At 41.1% G+C, this 18,303-nt stretch overlaps 1 protein-coding gene across 4 annotated transcripts in view; it reads right to left on the bottom strand.

The window, feature by feature from the left end:
- The window catches only part of MYOM1 (myomesin 1), an 80,775-nt gene that overhangs the window by 20,548 nt on the left and 41,924 nt on the right, over positions 1 to 18,303 (bottom strand). For all 4 annotated transcript variants that reach the window (XM_019284084.3, XM_019284085.3, XM_019284087.3 and 1 more), the window contains 9 exons: positions 13,752 to 13,948; positions 12,863 to 12,989; positions 11,991 to 12,175; positions 10,869 to 10,983; positions 6,327 to 6,483; positions 5,289 to 5,395; positions 5,121 to 5,165; positions 1,374 to 1,510; positions 432 to 576 (listed from right to left, as the gene is read on the bottom strand). In XM_019284084.3, the coding sequence (XP_019139629.2) occupies positions 432 to 576; positions 1,374 to 1,510; positions 5,121 to 5,165; positions 5,289 to 5,395; positions 6,327 to 6,483; positions 10,869 to 10,983; positions 11,991 to 12,175; positions 12,863 to 12,989; positions 13,752 to 13,948 (1,215 nt within the window). The remainder of the gene's footprint in view (positions 1 to 431; positions 577 to 1,373; positions 1,511 to 5,120; positions 5,166 to 5,288; positions 5,396 to 6,326; positions 6,484 to 10,868; positions 10,984 to 11,990; positions 12,176 to 12,862; positions 12,990 to 13,751; positions 13,949 to 18,303) is intronic.

Genomic DNA, 18,303 nt, shown 5'->3' with positions numbered 1-18,303 from the left:
CTTTCCTAGCTGCTTGCAGTCACCAGAAGTTTAATGTGTCCTGTTTGATGATGTGCAATCTCCAATCATACAGCTCCTGGTAGGAAGGCAAATGAGAGGCAGCAGAGTCAGCAGCTGCTTGTGCTCTAACAGGTGCAGCTACTTGTTCCCAGATGAATGGCGTTTTATATGGGAAATTTTCATTCCACCCATTGGAAAACCAAACTATGACATGCTGCAGTATTTTACATTTCTGTAACAATTCCCCTTCCTCCCATCACTTTAAAAATTTCAGTTCACACACATGCCCTGTCCTGTAGAAGGCAGGCAAAACGGTGAGATAAAAAACCTGGAACGTCTATTGGTGTTGAAAACAGTGAAAAGTGAAGATGACAACTGAGGTAACCTCGGTATAAATTTTCCAGCCCACTGCATAATACAGGTTAGCCTACCATCACCAATGAGGACAAGACTAGATTGATTGGTTGCTTTTCCATCCTGCAGCTGGAACGTGTAAGTGCCTTCATCCTTTTCCTCAAGTTTATCCATAATCATTTCAACAAGTCCAGTCTTCTGGTCCACCTTCATTTTATATTTCTTCAGGAGTGGGAAGTAAAGCAACAATTAATACATATCAGAGACAGAAAGTATTTTTGAAGTGTTATAATGGTCTCTTTAGGAGAAGTTATGTTTTCTTTATTTGGATTCCCACTTACTTAGGTTCCCATTTGTTCAGATCCCTATCCTATTCTAGATTCACTATCTCTAGCTCCAGCTCCAAATGTACAACTAAATAAATAAATCTGTTTATTTACTGATGCTGTACAAGCACATGATGTGCCTGTTGCACAGTGAGTACTATGTTCTTTTTCATTAGAAGGGTTTAGATTTGCATCTCTTCAGAGTAATGCTTTCTTTGAGGGTGATTATATTTTATAAGGTTGTGTCTAGAATGCTCCATCTCTGCCTTGCCTCTGATATCAGTGTTGCAACAAAATCATGCCATGCCGATCTTTGGGAGTAACAATTTCTGCAGCTGGAAGCAACCACTTTTTTCTGTAATGTAATAAATTCCTTCAAACCAGAAAGAGAGGTAGGAGGAGCCTGCTGTATTGCAGTGATTCCTTGAAGACCACTGTTAATAGAACACATGGTATTCACAAAAGTGGCAGGAAGGCATATAACTTTCCTTTATAAAATGCATCCAGTAGAATTCATCTGAAGCTCAGAACTATGGATAAAATCTTTCTAATTATGCTTTCCATGACATATGTGATTTCTCATGAAAATGCACCTGAGTGGAGCATTAGTTGGAAGTATATTGAAGATAGAGACGCTAATCCTCATTGATACTCATGAAAATGCAAACACATGTCAGCAGTGAAAAGCCTTACCTCTCCATTGAAAATCTCCTTATCATTAAATACAAAGTTGGCCTTTGCATTGCCAGACAGTTTTTCAGCTTGCAGCCAGAATCTCACTTCTCCTTTTTCTAAGATTTCCACTGCCAACTCAGAGACAAGTGGGACAGCTACGAAGAGGAAAGAAAAGAATGATGCATGTATTTTGCCTGTGCCCCAACAGCTGTTGTCTTCTACAACCAGAAAGCCACTTAATCCTTCCATACTTGAATACTGTGTGCAAGGTAACTAGCTTATAACAGCTCTTCACATAGACAGAATGCCTCTCCACTCACATATACATAGGGTCGAGATTTCATCTTTTGATCCTTCTATCACAAGGTCTGGTCAAACTAAAAGTGTTCAAGATTTGAGTTATGCTCCATTACAAAAGAAGGCTATTTCAAATGCAAACTGCAAGTATCTGTGCAGCATTATGTGAGTCTGTATGGTGCAGACCCATGTTTAATGAGTTGTCATTAATAATATTACTGTAAGACAGTGACCTGACTCAGAGGGGGAAAACCAAAACAAAACACAAAAATACTCCAAGCATAAAGCCAGATCAGAAAGTCAGCTGCCGAGCTGTAGGTTGGGAGATTTTTGTAAACACTCTGATCCTCTGCTGAGTGGAACCTCCATCTCCAGAATTCACCAAGTATCTCAACACATCCTCAATCTTCCCAGCACATTTTGTTTTCCTATAAATGACTGAAACCCCCACATATAAACCAATTCAATATGTCAACAGGGAAGAAAAAAAAAGTAAAACCCACGTACTATACCATAGATAATATTAGTCTCTCTTTTTTAGTTAGTTGGGTCCTGTTAGTAAGAGTTCTCAGCTTGCTTTCGCTTTAACTTTTCTTTAGGACACCATAATCAGCAACATTAAGATGAGTAGTTAGAGTCTGATATTGGGGCATATTGCTCATCTTATTGACTTCCATCATGTTATCTTAGTGGATGTGCAGATTCTCAACAAAAATCATACTCTCAGGATTACATGTGCTGCTGTGTGTGAACTCTCCCCCAGGCTCTACTTTTTCAGTAGTCTAAAGTCTGCATTGCTAGGGTGTAGCATGGAACAGCTGAGGACAGTGCACAAACACATGCAAAACACATGATGATCTAGTCTGGTGATAGTGTAAAGACACACCTTCCAGGGCAGGCTGGTTTCTTAGCTCGGTGTATGCAGAGGCTCAGCTACAGCAGGAGAGGACTGGGATCAAAGCAGTGTCTGATTTCTCTCATCTTTCGATTTGCACCCTTCTAAATGACTGGGGTGCCTTCTGGACCACAGCTGCCCTCTCACCCCACTGCCAAACAGGCTTAGGGGGTGAGGACCCCTCAGCTCTTCCTCTGCCATGCTCACTCCTTCTCCCTCCCATACCCCACATCCACATGTGTGCTTTTGGTGCCTGAGTGGCACAGGGTCTGTCTCTGGTAAAAATAAAGCTCCTGGGAGGTGAGGCAACAGTCACAGGGAAACAAAGAGAATTATGGAAAAGACACGTGCTTAGCCAGAGAGGGAAAATCCTGGAGCCTGGAGGGGCAGCACTGCCATGAGGGAGCAGGGCAAAGACAACCCCCTGGAAGTGTGTGCCAGCTGTGCAAATGGTCCATGTGAGCCTTCCTCACCCAGCACATCACTTTGTGTGTAAGAAACAGAAGGAATCTCAGGGCTTGCATAATTTCTTAAAACAAAGCAACTGAAATGCTACAGGAAGCAAGTGGGAGTGTGAATAGACATCAGGCTGCACTGCTTTTGTCTCACTGTCAGCTCTACAGCAATTTTAAACCCCCACTTGGCTTGCCTGTTATTAACCAAGAATATCTTAGTCTAACATAGAAGAGAGCAAAGAATCTCAGCAGCTGTTAAATAAAGGGCTGGAAGGATGCAAAAGGATTCTTTTTTGGAGAAAAGTGTGATCACTCCTCAGCCCAAAGAAAGTGGACTAATCTGTGTTACAGCCTGCCATGAGCCAAAGTCTTATTTTAAAATATTTCCATAAGCACTGACAGCTATTTTAGCCATTTTCCAGTGGTTTTACATCCTATTTGTTTAGCATCACAATCTACTGGCAGTGCTTGACAGGCAGTCCTCGGGCAGTTGCTAAATTGAGGAGTTGGAAGAGTTTCTTTTTACCTCGCACCACCACACTGTCGTACCCATACGTAGTTGTGCTCCGTAAGGCTGTTATTCAAGCAATCCATTTTTCCCATGGAGTTACTGGCTGTGTGTGTTCCTAAGCAGAAGTTCCATTAATTGCTGCTCACAAGTACAGACAGCTGAATCTCAACCCCTAGCTGTGATATATATTTTTCTTGAAGTGTACACAGGGCCTGGAGTGGCCAAAGCACATAAGACAGTTTCCTCCTTAAGGATACTTTCTGTTGTGACCTCCCTTTTCTGCCTGTGCCTTCTGGAAGCTCATGCACAAATGTGTGTGTGTGCTGTTACCTAATACAGTGCAAAAAAGATGCCACAATCTGTGTCCTCAGGAGCTTATTTTGTGACGTTGGTAGTGAACACTACGTGTGGAAGAGTCCTCAGAAGGCAAGGGTCAGGGCAATTAGGGTCATGCAACAGCAGTAAGGTTCCATGATGACCGACTTTCAGTGTGAAAAAATAATTAGGAGAAGATAATTGGGAGGAGCAGAAGTAAGCAAGGGTTTGGGCTGTCATTAAGCTATCAAAAGGTGATACGGTGTGTTGAGAAGAGTAGAGCTGATGAGAAAAAGATGAAGAAGGAAATGAGAAAGAGAGATGATGTAGGCAAAAAGGCCATTTCTGTAGCCAAGTATTGGCTGAGAGGTGCAATGTGGGCTGAGTTGGAAGAGGTGCCAGCAGTGCATGCTGAAGATTTTAAAATGCAGGCAAGAGTTTTAGTGCCTGGAATGAAAAAGAAGAGAATGTAGTGGGAGAAGATGAGACCAGGTTTAGGTCTCGTCTTGTTGTGTATATTAAGATTCATTATGCAATGCAATATTATTTTTCCCCCATTTATTCAAGTAATATTCCAATAAAAATTACAAAATCATGCTACTGCCAGGGTATCATAAATGTCATAAATGTATCATAAATGTCATAAATGTATCATAAATATCATAAACAAAAATACCATCCCAAGAGCAGAAAGCATGTTCAAATTTTGTCAAATGTTCCAGGAAAGAGAGAGAGAATGAATTTCAGCAGGAAAATTCTGTGTGTATAGATCATTACAGCTGAATTTACTACACTTGTCAACTTTGTTAACCTTAATTTAACTTATGTTAACTTCTGTTGGAGTAAAATTAGAGAATCTTTCGAATTCTGGTTTTCAAATCAGATTAGGCTGAGTAAGTATTAAAGCCTGTTCTGCAGAAGAAGCAAAGCCAATATGATACTTATTTTCCAGCTGTTACATAGACTTATTATATAGACCAGTAGCCTGCAATAGTTTGGGAAGAACATCAGTAATATACGAATGTACTGAAGGAGAGAGAGGAAATAAATCCTTCTTAAATTTTTCAATCCAAACCCACTTTCACTTGGAATTACTATAGTGACCTCCCTACCTGATGGTGGCAGGAGCTTTGTGATCATAGAATCATAGAATGGTTTGGGTCGGAAGGGACCTTCAAAGGTCATCCAGTCCAACGCCCCTGCTCTGAGCAGGGACATCTCCAACTAGGTCAGGCTTGTGATACCCCACTGCATGCAAAGCTCTTCCCTAAAGACATTAGTGATTCACTTACTTGGGAATTGGCGTTCATGGCTCAGAGCAAGCAGGCGTTTCATTTCTGCAAAAGACATAAAAGAGGTAATATGAGGTGTGTGCATGCCTTTTGGATCTGAGAGACACAGAAGCAGGGAAAAACAGATGTGGAAGCAAACTAGACATGCTTAGTAGGCATTGTGTCTACCTTCCTCATCAATTGTGTAGCTTGATGAAACTCCATCAGTGTCTGTAACAATACAAGAGTAAATTCCCAAATCATCTTCTCCAAGATCCTTAAAGGACAGTTTTGACCTATATGGGAAAAAAAGCACATTTTGGTGAAAAGGTGAAATCCATCTGAACCAAACCTCTCCTTTCTGTCTATAATAGCAGATATAAATAGCCTTGTGTTAGCTTTTGCTCTGACTGGGCAGACAAAAGGTACAGCTCTGACGACTATAAACCGGGGTGAGTCCTACCATGTGTGGTACAAATGGTGATGGCACCAAATTAAAAAGGCATGTTTTCAAGTCTTTGATGACCCTGGAAGAATACTATAAGTACAGGCCGACTCAGTTTCCATATGGCAGCACCATGACTGTGATGGGCCATTGCTTCTTTTGATATGGCTTCTGTCACTAGGAGAGCACATAGGCCCTTCATGGGCTGAACCTGTGCATTCACCTTGTCCTCCTCTGGGAAAAGCCTGAAGAAACAGAGTAGGCTTGGAGACCGTTATATAAGTTACTAAATGAGGCCATGGTGATGCTATCCTAAGAAAGCCTTGCTTACTGCAGCAGTTCCAAAGATTACAGCGGCGTTACAGGGCAAAAGCATTTTGCAAGCAGCCAGATAATTTTATTATTTGAAGATTTAAAATAATGGGAATAGGAATAGGAATAATAATAATAATGCTACTACTACTACTACTACTACTACTACTACTACTACTACTACTAGTAATCTGCCTTGACTGACAGGTTATAAGCTGACAGGGCACAGATTTTCTCTCCTCATGCCTAAACATCACTAAATTGCCTACAGAGGAGGTCTGACTCATTCTGTGCAAGCTACAGTTTCCAAATGGTCTGTGTATGGATTTACTGGAGAACAGCATTCTCAGGAAGTAGCCTTCAAGTAACTGAGGCAGGTTTAACTCTTCCTGAGGTCATACATCAAAAGGATCTCTGTGACAGCCTAGATCTCCCAAACACAAGGCTATTGCAATCCCCAAGGGTCTTACTTTCCGCCTTTGGTATTGATGTTCAGTCGAGAGTCATCCTCAATTGGTTCATAATTCTTGGACCAAATGAACTTAGAGTCTGGAGACATCTGATCACATTCAAAGTTCAAGGAAATTACTCCATTGTCATCTACATCAACCACCACTTCCTTGGTTCCTTAAAGAGCAGAACAAGGCAATTCCAGTTTCTCAGGGAAGTAAGCACACAAATTTCTACAGAGATCATTCAGAGAGTGGATTAAGCAGATCCTTGCCATTTTCTCAGCTGGAACATAAATTGCTGCACTCATTGATATCCCGGGTCTTTGATTCACAAGAACAGTTCTTTTTCTAATCCACAGGTCAAAAAGCATCATAAATCAACTGATTTATCTAAGATGAATCTAAGCATCTAAGCATACATGAGAGTTACAATATTTGCTATGAAAAAGCCTGAAGGGGTGGAAAAAAGCAAGCCTCTAAACCCACTAAATGTTTGAAATATTAAATAGCAATATTTTCCATGGTAAGGAGTAGTTAGAGCTTTCATTATGCAGCATGCATTTCCTATTCTCTAATAAGGCAAGAGCTATACAGAGAATAATGTGCAAATGTGAGCATTTGAAGAGGTGAAGAAGAGGAAGCAGTCAAGTTGTCCAGCAGTGCACACTTGTGACTGAGGCACATTTTTGGTGACACTGGCTTCACTCAGGGAGGTTGGTTTAATTGCTGTGCTTGGCATCCAGCCCTGCTGCTGTCTGGACCATTAATCCTGGGCCCACAAAGGGAGTGAATATTTGCAATTAGCTGCTTAAGTCACCCACCCAGTCTTGCCAGTACCCTCAGTCCTTGAGCTGGATAGGGTGACCTAGTTCGTCCTGTAAAAGGCCGTGGGGGTGAATCCCAGGTCAGCAATCTGAAGGCGCCTCTGTTCTGCTCCCTCACACCCCAGTGGAGCTAAGGGAATTTCATCAGGGATTTGGGCAACTCAGTGAGCTTGTCATCTGTGGCATTAATGTTCATTTCAACAACTTGTGTGAGAATGTCAGGGAGAGCATGTGCACTGAGAGGTGCTGGAGAACGTCCAGCCTTCTTTTCTGAACAGCTCTGAGCTGGATCTTGCATCTGAATAGGGCACTCATGTCCTATTACTTGGGCTAAGACAATTCTGGGCTGCCCAGAATACTAATGACACACTTTCTCCACAAAGTATTGTTCTTTAAAGACAAGAACCTTATTCCTGACACTGAGATTAAATGCTTTATTTTCAGCATAACTCTTAGTGACCCTCAAGCATAGAAGGAGATTTCTGTGTTTCATCGTCCTAATACTAAACAGCTCCTGTCTTGACAATCTGTGTACACACAGCTTTCTTAGCCTTCACACTTTGCCATAAACATTTAAAGAAAGATGAGATTAATATTCCCATTTTGGTACCGTTATGTACCAGCCCTTGCAGCAGTGAAGCACATTAAGTACCAATATGTGATAAATGAAGTCTGAGGCCTACAAATATTTTACTAAGCAGCAGTATATTTGCAATTTTTTGTTATAATTTAATTTATTGTATGCAAAATTCATCACTTGCAATTTCATTAGTGTTTAGTTTCCTGTAGGTCATTAGTCCATGAATCTTTTGATAGCACTTTATGTGACGTGGAAAGAATTACAGCCATAAGGTTAATTTGAACAATATAATCTTTTACATTTGTTTTAAAGCATTCTTATTGTGGTAACAATGCGTAGCATTTATTTCCAGAAGTGATGATGGAATTTACCACTAATATTTATATGAGTAAAAAAAAAAATTGTCTAAATTACTGACTGCATTTGAAGACCTCACTCCACCTATCCTCCAAAATGGAGCCAAAGAAGCTGCCATAGTACTAGCAGTCTTAATTTCCCTCCTCTAGATAGCTTGGTGGTTTCAACATGTCATCCAGAGCTTCTCTTAGAGTCACAGTAAGTAATAAAATACTTAGATGTCATATCACATCTCCATTTATCTGAGCATTTTAATGCATTGAGAGTAAAGAAATAACAGAACATAAACAGACATTTTCCATAAACTAGAGGTAATGGCATCATTTTGAATACAGCCAGTCAGAAAAGTTGAATGGGACAGAGTTTCATAAATTTCTGAGGCTCAAGCCTTTCTCAAGTGGCTGATGCAGGCTCATAATCTAGTTTTGCTTTGTATCAAGATAAACAAGGACTAAGGGCAGCAATGTGGAAGAGTTGCAGTCTGCCCTTGGATTTCTCTTGTTTCCTGTGGGATCCACATATGCCAAAGTGCTTTTGTCAAAAGCCAAACTTACAGCTCAAAAGTAGCATGGATTGGTATTTGTTTACGTGATTGGGTTTTTAATTTTAGAAGATAACTGTACAAATTAAACATGGTTTTCAAAGAAAAGAAGGTGGATGCAAAGTATTGAATCATTATATTTACACATTTCTTTGCATAAAGACAACTGGCACCCTTTGTATGAAATCATGTATTTTCATTCAGGATATTATTTGCTTACATTCTTTGATTAGAAATCTCGGTCTTCTTGTGATTTTACACATTCACCAAAAGTAGCATTCCAGCAGGAACTGTGTAGAGAGACCTGACAATATTTTGTCTCCATCCAAGATGGTAATAAAGGCATGATTCATTGGGCAGCACCAAAAGATTTGTGGTAATTTTTAAAAAATGGTGTGATTGTTCTTGACATTTTTGTGGTTTGAGTGAGAAAAGTGGAAGCCTGCTCAAGAGGCTGTTTTATGAAACAATTGTTTTTAATAAGTCCTTGTCTTTTCTTAATACCTTTAAGAAGCTTAGTTTAGTGGATTCTGTATCAGCAGATCTTAGCTCAAAATATGGGCCAAGTAGATTTGTACACATAAGCAATTTTCAGTTCCCTGAGTTTTGACGGGGCTAAATCCTCACTTTCTGGTGATCCTTCATACCTATGAACCCTCCTTCTCTAATGGTGAGGTCTATAAACCAAATGTTCTGCTCAAGTTCACCTCATTTGAGTGAACACTGAAAATAGTATCCAGTTTTTTTTGGTCATGTCATCTTCAAAAGGGTTTATGTTTCTATTTTTTTTCAATTGTAGTAACATGGCCAATCCTTTATTTAGGACACTTGAAGAGTGTTATCATCACAACGTTTTATCAGAAGTATGACACGCAAATATTAACCCTCAATGAAAACAGATTAGTATAGCCAAGAGTTTGGTAATACTAGTGGCTTAATTCTCTTTGTAGAAGTGGTTGCTGTATATAAGCTCTTTGCAAGAAAAAATTTTTAATTTATTTTATTTTATTAATCTTTTAATTTTATTCCAGTTGCAGGTGATAGAAATAGCCGTGGTGCTTCAGCAGCTTATAGATCTGAAGTTAGAATTCCTATCTTTTTCAAAGATCCTGTTTCAAACCCTTTTCCCTTTTTCCCACCCTAGCCTCACTAGCAGTCACCCCAGTCTCCCTACTCTGAGTTTTCCAGTTCTTTTACACCCCCAGCTTCAGACCTCTTCTTTCAGGCTTTCGTGAATTACAGCCTCACTAAGGTCTAACTAAGTACTAGTTAGAAATTTTACTGCCCTGGTCATAAGGATTGGACATCTATGAGAGCTGAGCAAGAGGAAGTAAAAATGAACCTGGGGGTCAGAAACAGGGAAACGAAGTCTGCCAGTGTAGGAAGGGAACTTGTCAGAGGACAAGAGGGTGTGTGGTGGATCCAGTTTGAGTTGTACCCCTGTACCTTCTTACATCATACTAACCTTATACCAGATTTGTTTAAAATTCCTTCTTTTGTTTTTGTGCCTTGTAGGACACTGCACTTCTAAAATAGTCTATAGATGAGTAAGCCACAAGCCCATGCTTGTGTTTTCTGTTAGGGGCTGACAAAAAGGTGTTGCCTCTGACCAGTCACCTATTTTACTTGTATAGCTAAATAAACCCCTAAAGTTCCTAAAGTTCCAGGTATGGAATACGCTGCCTCTGTTCTGTGTTCCTGTGTTTCTTGCTGATCTTACAGACACACTGGAGCCAGCCTTCAAGGATGACTCCAACAAAGAGTTGCACTTGAGTTCCTACTGAAAGTGGTCTCCAAAATTACTTCAGTATGCTTTTAAAGTATTTCTTTTAAAAAAGAGAAAAAAAGTAGTTTCTTTTACCCTTTCTTGAGGCACATTAGATAAGAAAAGGAAAACGATAAAGCATAAACAACCAGCTTAATACAGGAGGAGCAAAATTTACATCTGTAATATTATTTGGTGGAGCTGATCTTACTCAGTCCTCTACCTATGCATCTACCTGTAGAGACATGCAAATCTTACAACTTTATTGTATCTTTATAGTCTCAAATCTGTAGTTACAATAAGAAAATCTGTTCTGACCTTAAAATATACCTGACAAGGAACTTAAGATATGGCCCTCAACTCATATCTTGCTTCATAAACAAGCTTGACTTGAGAGGGATCTGATTCTTGGCATGTAGCCTGCAGGTAAACACATTGCACAAACAGGAACCTGTGTAAACATGACGACAAAGAGGAAGTATTTCTAACAAACCTGGTCGTGTTTCAGCTACAACAGCATCTGTGACATCTGATGGTTTCCCAACACCAGCCTGGTTTGTTGCCCGCACACGAAACACGTAGCTCACACCTTGTGTTAGGCCACCAATCTGGAGGAACCAAATACGCATAGATGATGTGGTACAAAACACTAATTTTTATTTCACACTTATACCATACCAGTCTGGGTATTTGACAATTCTATTTCCTTCCTTGTTTTGTTTTGTTTCTCTCTGAGTTCTCTTTTTTTTTTAAATTCAATTCCAGAGTGACATGACTCATCTGTCACTTGCTCCTTCCTTGTGTGCATAGTTAATGTTCAGGCAGTGTCATTGCTGTAATTGATTTCTTTGCAAAAGGAGTAATGTTTTTGAAACAGGATGTTTTTAACTCATGTACATTGACCTCTGAAACACCATAGTCTTTTACTGCAGCTAAATGCTGGCTTTGAAAAATTAAATTATCAGGGTAATAAATGCCAGCCACACCTATTTAGAAACAAGAGGGAATTAATAGTACAGATTTAATTGCAGTGACTTGAGGAATTATACTGACATTATAACACTTGTTGATACTCCTTTAAAACATATATGAAAGGATCACACTTTAAAGTGAGTTGTCTTTCAAATATTCTGAAAAGCATAAAAATAGCAAACCTACTTCAGAAGTAGCTCCAGAACTGAGATACTGCCAATCACTTACTTAGAAGTTATTCCACAAAATTATGTATCATAACAGTGCAAGAAGCTTGGGTTTAACTTGCTGTGAAATGTGAGGAGAGGCTACTGAGTATTAGAAAAATCACTTGCCACATTATCATATCTGGGTTTGTGCCATCTGTTTTCCTACAGTGTTACCCTTTAAGCCAAAGAATGCTAGGGATGCTTGCTGTTACAAGAATGGTATTTGGGTTTAGCAGTACTTTCTTTTATTTTTAGGCTTGTCAGTTTGTCTTCTGAGTTACTGTCTTGTCCGACTATACAGGTATCCTTGGCACAGCATGGCCTACTGAGTATTCCATTAAGTGGAGCTATGATCAGCACAGGATGATGCTATCAAAGACTGACTTCCCCAAGGTTATGCTGCTATGCCAGTAGTTGAATCTTCAGCTATTTACCTTCAAGAATTTCTTTTGAAGTGGCTTCTCATTGACACTTCTCCAGTGTTCCTCCTTTGCTTCAGTTTCCTTCATATCAACATAATAACCAACTATGGGACTACGACCAGAATAAACTGGTTCCTTCCATAGTAAAACCAGAGAGTCCTTCCTAACTTCTGTGCATTTGACATCATGGGGTGGCCCTGAAAGGTAAAAGTTGGACTTGTGGTATCAAAATAAATCCCAAAGGGGCCCATGCATAAGACTCCAGAACCAAAACCAGACAGAACCCAGAACTGTACACAGAGCTTACATAACATTTAGCTCCTCTGTGTCATATCTAGACCCAATGTAAACACAACCCATGCCAATTAAAAATACTAACCCAAAATACAATCTAATTCATTGGAATTAGTATCTTGATTAAATATTCATGAGTTTACAAAATGGACAAATAATCCCCAAACTCGGGGAAATAAGTTAATTATTAAGCTAATGTGCTGCTTCAAGGACTGCTCTAAAGTCCACTAAAGTCAGTGGAAATTGTTTTCATTCATTTCAATGAATGTTAAAAGGTCAGGGATCCGGCCTTGTAGTGATACATTTAGACAAGGGTTACAATTCTTCTCTGCCTTGTACCTTGGACAGGTATTTATGTCTAGTATTTAAACTAGAAAGCAAAGTGCCAGACACAGTAGAGGAGCCAAGCAGGAAAGATAAAAAAACCCAAACAGGCTGCTTGTTTGGATCACTGTAATGGTACTAAATCAAAGTGCTGAAGTTTCAAGCCTGGGCATGAACTTCAGTGCCCAGCTGACTCCCCTGAAAAATGCCCACATTAGATATCAGTCCCAGAGCATGCCTGGGCTGTGTTCCACTCAGGATCCTACCAGGCACAGCAATGGTCCACTCTTCACATTTGAAGGGCTTGCTGGGTTTGGAGGGTGTCCCAACCCCTGCCAGGTTAGCAGCAGCCACCTGGAACTGGTACACCATGTTTTCCTTCAGGTTTTGGATCTGCAGGATCAATAGGATGGTACTTATTAACTTTGGATTAGGACTTCAGAACAAAGTCACAATGACAATTATTGAAAGCATGAGCTTGCTTTTAAGTGTGCCTGAAGATGGAAGCATTATTGACATCTTAACATGATAATTATCTTGGCTTTTCCTCTGATCAGTGATGCAGCACACATGAGTGATCTTAGCACACTCAAACTGGAAACCCCCTTTCCTATTGATAGACACTTTGGTAGTCAGGGAGAAACAGGATATTGCTCAACAATCATCTTAATCTGTCCCGTGGTATGGAGCAAGTTCACTTAAGGCAAGAGTTGTCCTCATGGTGGGGTGAAACTCAGGCCTGGCATTGCTTTTCATTTCCAAAGCAGCTCAACGAGGTTGTAGCTAGCACTTCTCTAAATTGGGTCAAGAACTGATCACAAAAAGTAGCTGGCACAGAGCTGGTTTCAGCACCAGCAAGCACTGGGATATGTCCACCAAACCGGTAGGAATCCCATTCATTGTGAGGGCCTGACTTACAAAATATCAGACTATGTCAGTGAATTTACAGATGACAGTTGGTGCCAGACCAACAAATAAGTGTACAAACAATTTTGCAGAGGAGTTTAATAGAGCTAAATAAATTTACCATCATGGATTTAAAACCCTCTGAACAGCTATCTGTACACTGAATCATAATTCATCCCAACCTATCTTTGAGATTTGATTTGAAAATCATGTCTGCTCCCCCAGCAAGAACTGGAGTTAACCTCTTACCCTGTATGCCCTCTCAGTAACAGCCTTAATGTTGGCCTCCTTCCATTTCCCAGGAACTCCATCAACCACTTCCCGGTAGTTCACGTAGTAGCCGGTAATTTCAGCTCCACCAATGGCTTCAGGTTGTTTCCATCCCAGTACCATCGAGTCACGAACACTCTCGAGTACCATGATGTCGTAAGGTGGAGATGGAGCAGCTGTTTGAACATGAATAACACGTAAGTAGGAAGTAATATTTCATGCTGCCTTTCACTTACCGTATTCAGGTGGCTCCTACCCTGTGTTTCCTCATTAGGACAATATTTATGTGCTCAAGGGACGTTTCTGGAGCTGGAATAAGAAATGCAGGATAAAAGCTTCCACAAACCAAATGCAGAAGCCCAAACTGCATACGAATTAGTTTTCAGGATCCCTTGTTTTTGAAAAGCAAGCTGATACATAGCAAAAGAATGTGTTGCAATTGCAGCTCTGATGCAAGTGATCAGGACTCACTTTACTCTGTGAAAAATGAGGAGCTAAAACTAACATTGCAGGAAAAGCAAAAAAATTGGAGATGCAATGATTTGTTTTCTTTTGCAGAAACCAAACCCCTTCTTACACATACAATATTCATTGTAGTTCCCTTTTTTTTAAAAAAATAGTCTCACATTCTTTCCTCCCAAGAATTGCCTTTATTTGTTTCTTTTTTTCTTTTAAATTTAAGCACTGTGCAAATTTTATCATTGCACCCATCATATGATCTTACCTTAATGGAAGGCAGAGTGATCATAGGCACTGCAGACTGACCAGAAATGGAACATGTCTGTTACTGGAACTTACATTAAAAAATATGTGGCATAATCCTCCTTCTTCAATTTTGTTTTTTTTTCTTTTTAACAATACGGAAATCATTAACTTCATCCCTATGCACTTTCTTATATTTCTTCAGTATCTAGTAGGGAAATGCTTGCCCACGCCCAATATGGCACATCCCAGTGAAAAGCCCTACTTGTGCCCTGGAAGTCATACTTTGGATGGAAATCCCACGTCATAGATGTTCCCTTTTGTGTGTAATGTTTTATATTGGTGTCAACTAGACCCAGGTACCTCTACTTTGTTTCCTGTTCAGCATTTTCTGTCTCACTTCAGAAGCCTAGGGAGGAGTTTAGTTCCCTGGCCAGGTACCAGGACTTAAATGAAATTCAAGCCCCACGAATCTTGGGCACAATGGGTGTTTAGGCTCTGAAAACTTAAAACTTGATTTTGTGCATGTGCCTATACCATGATAGGTTTTTCTCCTTACGTATCACTACTAGTCAGAGAGAGAACACAACATTCATTAGCACAGTGTGTCAGAGGATAAAATGCAGCTTAAGCTAAAATCCACAAAGAATCTTCCTATATCCTAACAGAACACAGATTTTCATGCTTACCATCATTATCAGATTTTGTTTCCTTCCCACGAAATGATGCCTTAGGTTTTAATTTTTATATTTTTCAAATTCTGTACTGCTTAGTGTGCAACTCTGAAAGTTTCTTGTAGCCTGTTAATTTCTGCTCTCGTGCTAGGTAGACATAACAAAGCTTCTCTGGGTCTGCTCTTCAAGGACACTTAGGCTGTCCTAAGCCCAAAAGTATAAACCAAAGAACCGCTAAGGGGAGGTAAGCTGAGGGGAAAACTGAAGGTTTAATTGGAAAATTAACCCTGCTATGCAAATGAACCAAACCTATAAAAGTGTGAAGAACTCGTGACCTGTCGTCCATCTTGGGGTCCATCTTGGCAATAGCCTCTGGCTCCCCAGGGGGTACCTTTGAAGGCCTTTCAAATAAATACCTACCTTTATTCCCTTACTCCTGTCTAGTCTCTGTTTCTAGGAGGCCACTTAAGGCATCAATTCTTTGGCACCCCAGATGGGACTCAAACCCACAAATCCTGGTTTAGGAAGCCAATGCCTTATCCATTATCCCTGGTGAGACCAGAGTGGAGGGGGGAGAGGGAGAGCCAGGCAGCTTCTGGGCAGAAGCCACTGAAGACACAAAAGCCTTCCAGAGCTGCCACTGCAAGTTTTCATGCTCTTTTAGATGAGGCCCAGCCAGAGCCTGAGTCACAGCCGGGAAGTCTCCTGGGTCCGCGGGAGGCGGCAGGGGCGGCCAGTCCTCCTCCCCCTTCTCCTTTTTCATGGGCTGGAACCCATCTAAAGCTGCCTCTCCTCCCCCGCCACACCGGGGACCCACATCGGCTGAGAAGGAGAGGGGAGTGGGGGGGGAGAAGGAGGAGGGGGAGGAGGGCCCAATCTCACGGCGGGAGCTATTAAATCCATCTCCACATCTTCCCATTTTGTCGGGTCCCCCATAGACTTCCTAACATTTTTCTCTTTTTTCCTTATAAACAGTATATGCTCTCTTTTAGATATTTGTAACTTAGATGCAGCCAAGAAGAGCTTTGCATACTCTAGTTCTAAGAAACAGTGATCTCTTCGGTGATACGATATTAAACTCAATATTAATTCTTCATCTAAGCTTCCAAATTGTGGCCACTTTTGCCAGTTATCTAACCTATAAGCTGGCCAAATCAGTGTGGAAAGCCTAATTAATTCTGCTTTTGTAAGGGTTTTATCTTTCCAGCTAATTTTCCTCAGTTATCTAAGACTAAGTTTAAAGGTGAGTTCTGTGGTATTTCACTCCCCATACAAGAAATATTACCACCCATGGTTTTATGCTTATAAACCGAAAATTCACAAAAACAAAACAACAAGATCTAAAATACTCTATAAAGCAAAGAGAGACAAATAGAGAAGGTAGGATTTGAACCCACAAGCCCAGGATTTAAACTGTGGCTGGAAACACATTCCAAGTCTCTGAGCTGCTGCACCACCTGGCTGGATGCTGAAGGGTGGAGGCTGGACACAAGCTAGCAACAAACCAACAGAAGGAAAACTAAATTCCCTGGGACTCTCACACAAGTTCCCTGGCAGCTCTCACAAGCTGACAAGCTATCAAAAGGGGGAAACACCAAATGAAATCCCCCAGACTCTTCTGAGTCCCTAAACAAACTGTAAGAGATCTCTTGATTGCAGCTAAGACCAGAGATGACTGCATCCAATTCACTGTAAGCTTGTTAAACTTTTTGGGACAGAGTGGGTACAGAGTTTCCAAAGACAAGGCACAGACTGCCAAGGAAGCAGTAGTTTACTTGGGGCTTGAGATCTTCCGTGGACACCGACAGCTCAGCAAGGAATGGAAAGAAGCCATTTGCTGACTTGCAGAGCCCCACACCATGAGAGAGATGCAGGCTTTTCTGGGAATGGTAGGTTGGTGTCGGTTGTGGATAGCAAATTATGGGTTGTTGGTGAAACCCTTATATGGAGCAATAAAAGCAGCTGAAAATGGCATTATAATTTGGACTGAAAGCACAAGGGCTGCATTTAAACAGCTGAAACACCCTCTAATGTCAGCTCCAGCACTGAGCTTACCAGACTTGACTAAGCCTTTTGAACTTTTTACACATGAGAGACTGAATGTGGCACTGGGCGTACTAGCACAGCGCCTCGGAAGCCAGCGGAGGGCTGTGGCTTACTTTTCCAAACAGCTAGACAATGTTAGCCAAGCGTAGCTTGGGTGTTTGAAAGCCATGGCAGATATGGTCATCCTGATTCAAGAGGCCCAGAAACTCACCCTTGGACAACACATTGTAGTGTATGTTCCACATGCAGTAGCAGCAGTACTGGAACAGAAAGGAGGACACTGGCTGTCCAGCAATCAGATGCTTAGGTATCAGTCACTGCTGTTGGAACAGGATGATGTTACCCTGAAAACAACTTCTGTTGTTAACCCTGCTGTGTTTCTGTCCTCTGCCTTAACTGACGATGTGCCTGAGCATGACTGTTTGCAGACAATTGAGGAGGTCTATTCCAGCAGACAGGACCTGAAGGACATGCCCCTAGAAAATCCAGACTGGGAGCTGTTTACAGACAGGAGCAGCGTCATGAGAAATGGTAAACGAATGACAGGTTTTGCAGTAACCAGCCAGGACAGGGTGATCAAGGTGAAGGCCCTGCCAGCAGAGGTGTCATTGCAGAAAGCTGAACTGATTGCACGGACAAGGGCCCTAGACCTGAGCGAAGGAAAGAAGGTAAATATATGGACTGACTCTAAATATGCATTTAGTGTTGTCCACGCCCATGGAGCCATCTGGAAGGAGAGAGGAATGTTGAATGCTCAAGGTAACCAGATCAAACATGCTGAACAAATCCTTGCCCTCTTAGAGAGCATTGGAAAACTCACAGAGTAGCTGTCATGCAGTAGAGGTCACCAGAAAGGGAAAACCACTCCAGAATTGGGAAATCGCTTTGCTGATGAATCAGCAAGAAGGGCTGCAGAGAAAGGTGTTCTTGCAGTAATTCCACAAAAAAAGAATGATTTGTCAGGGTTCACCCCAAAATATGATCAGGCAGACCACAAGAAATTAAGTTTCTTAAGTCTGAGATCACAGAAAATGGATGGGCTGTTACACCTGCAAATCAGGTTGTAGTCCCACCTCTAATTCTTCGAGAGCTAGCTCGAAGAGAACGTG

Source organism: Corvus cornix, chromosome 2 (genome assembly GCF_000738735.6).
Source record: "Corvus cornix cornix isolate S_Up_H32 chromosome 2, ASM73873v5, whole genome shotgun sequence".
Taxonomy (NCBI): domain Eukaryota; kingdom Metazoa; phylum Chordata; class Aves; order Passeriformes; family Corvidae; genus Corvus; species Corvus cornix.
This window is presented reverse-complemented; position numbering and strand designations above follow the sequence as displayed.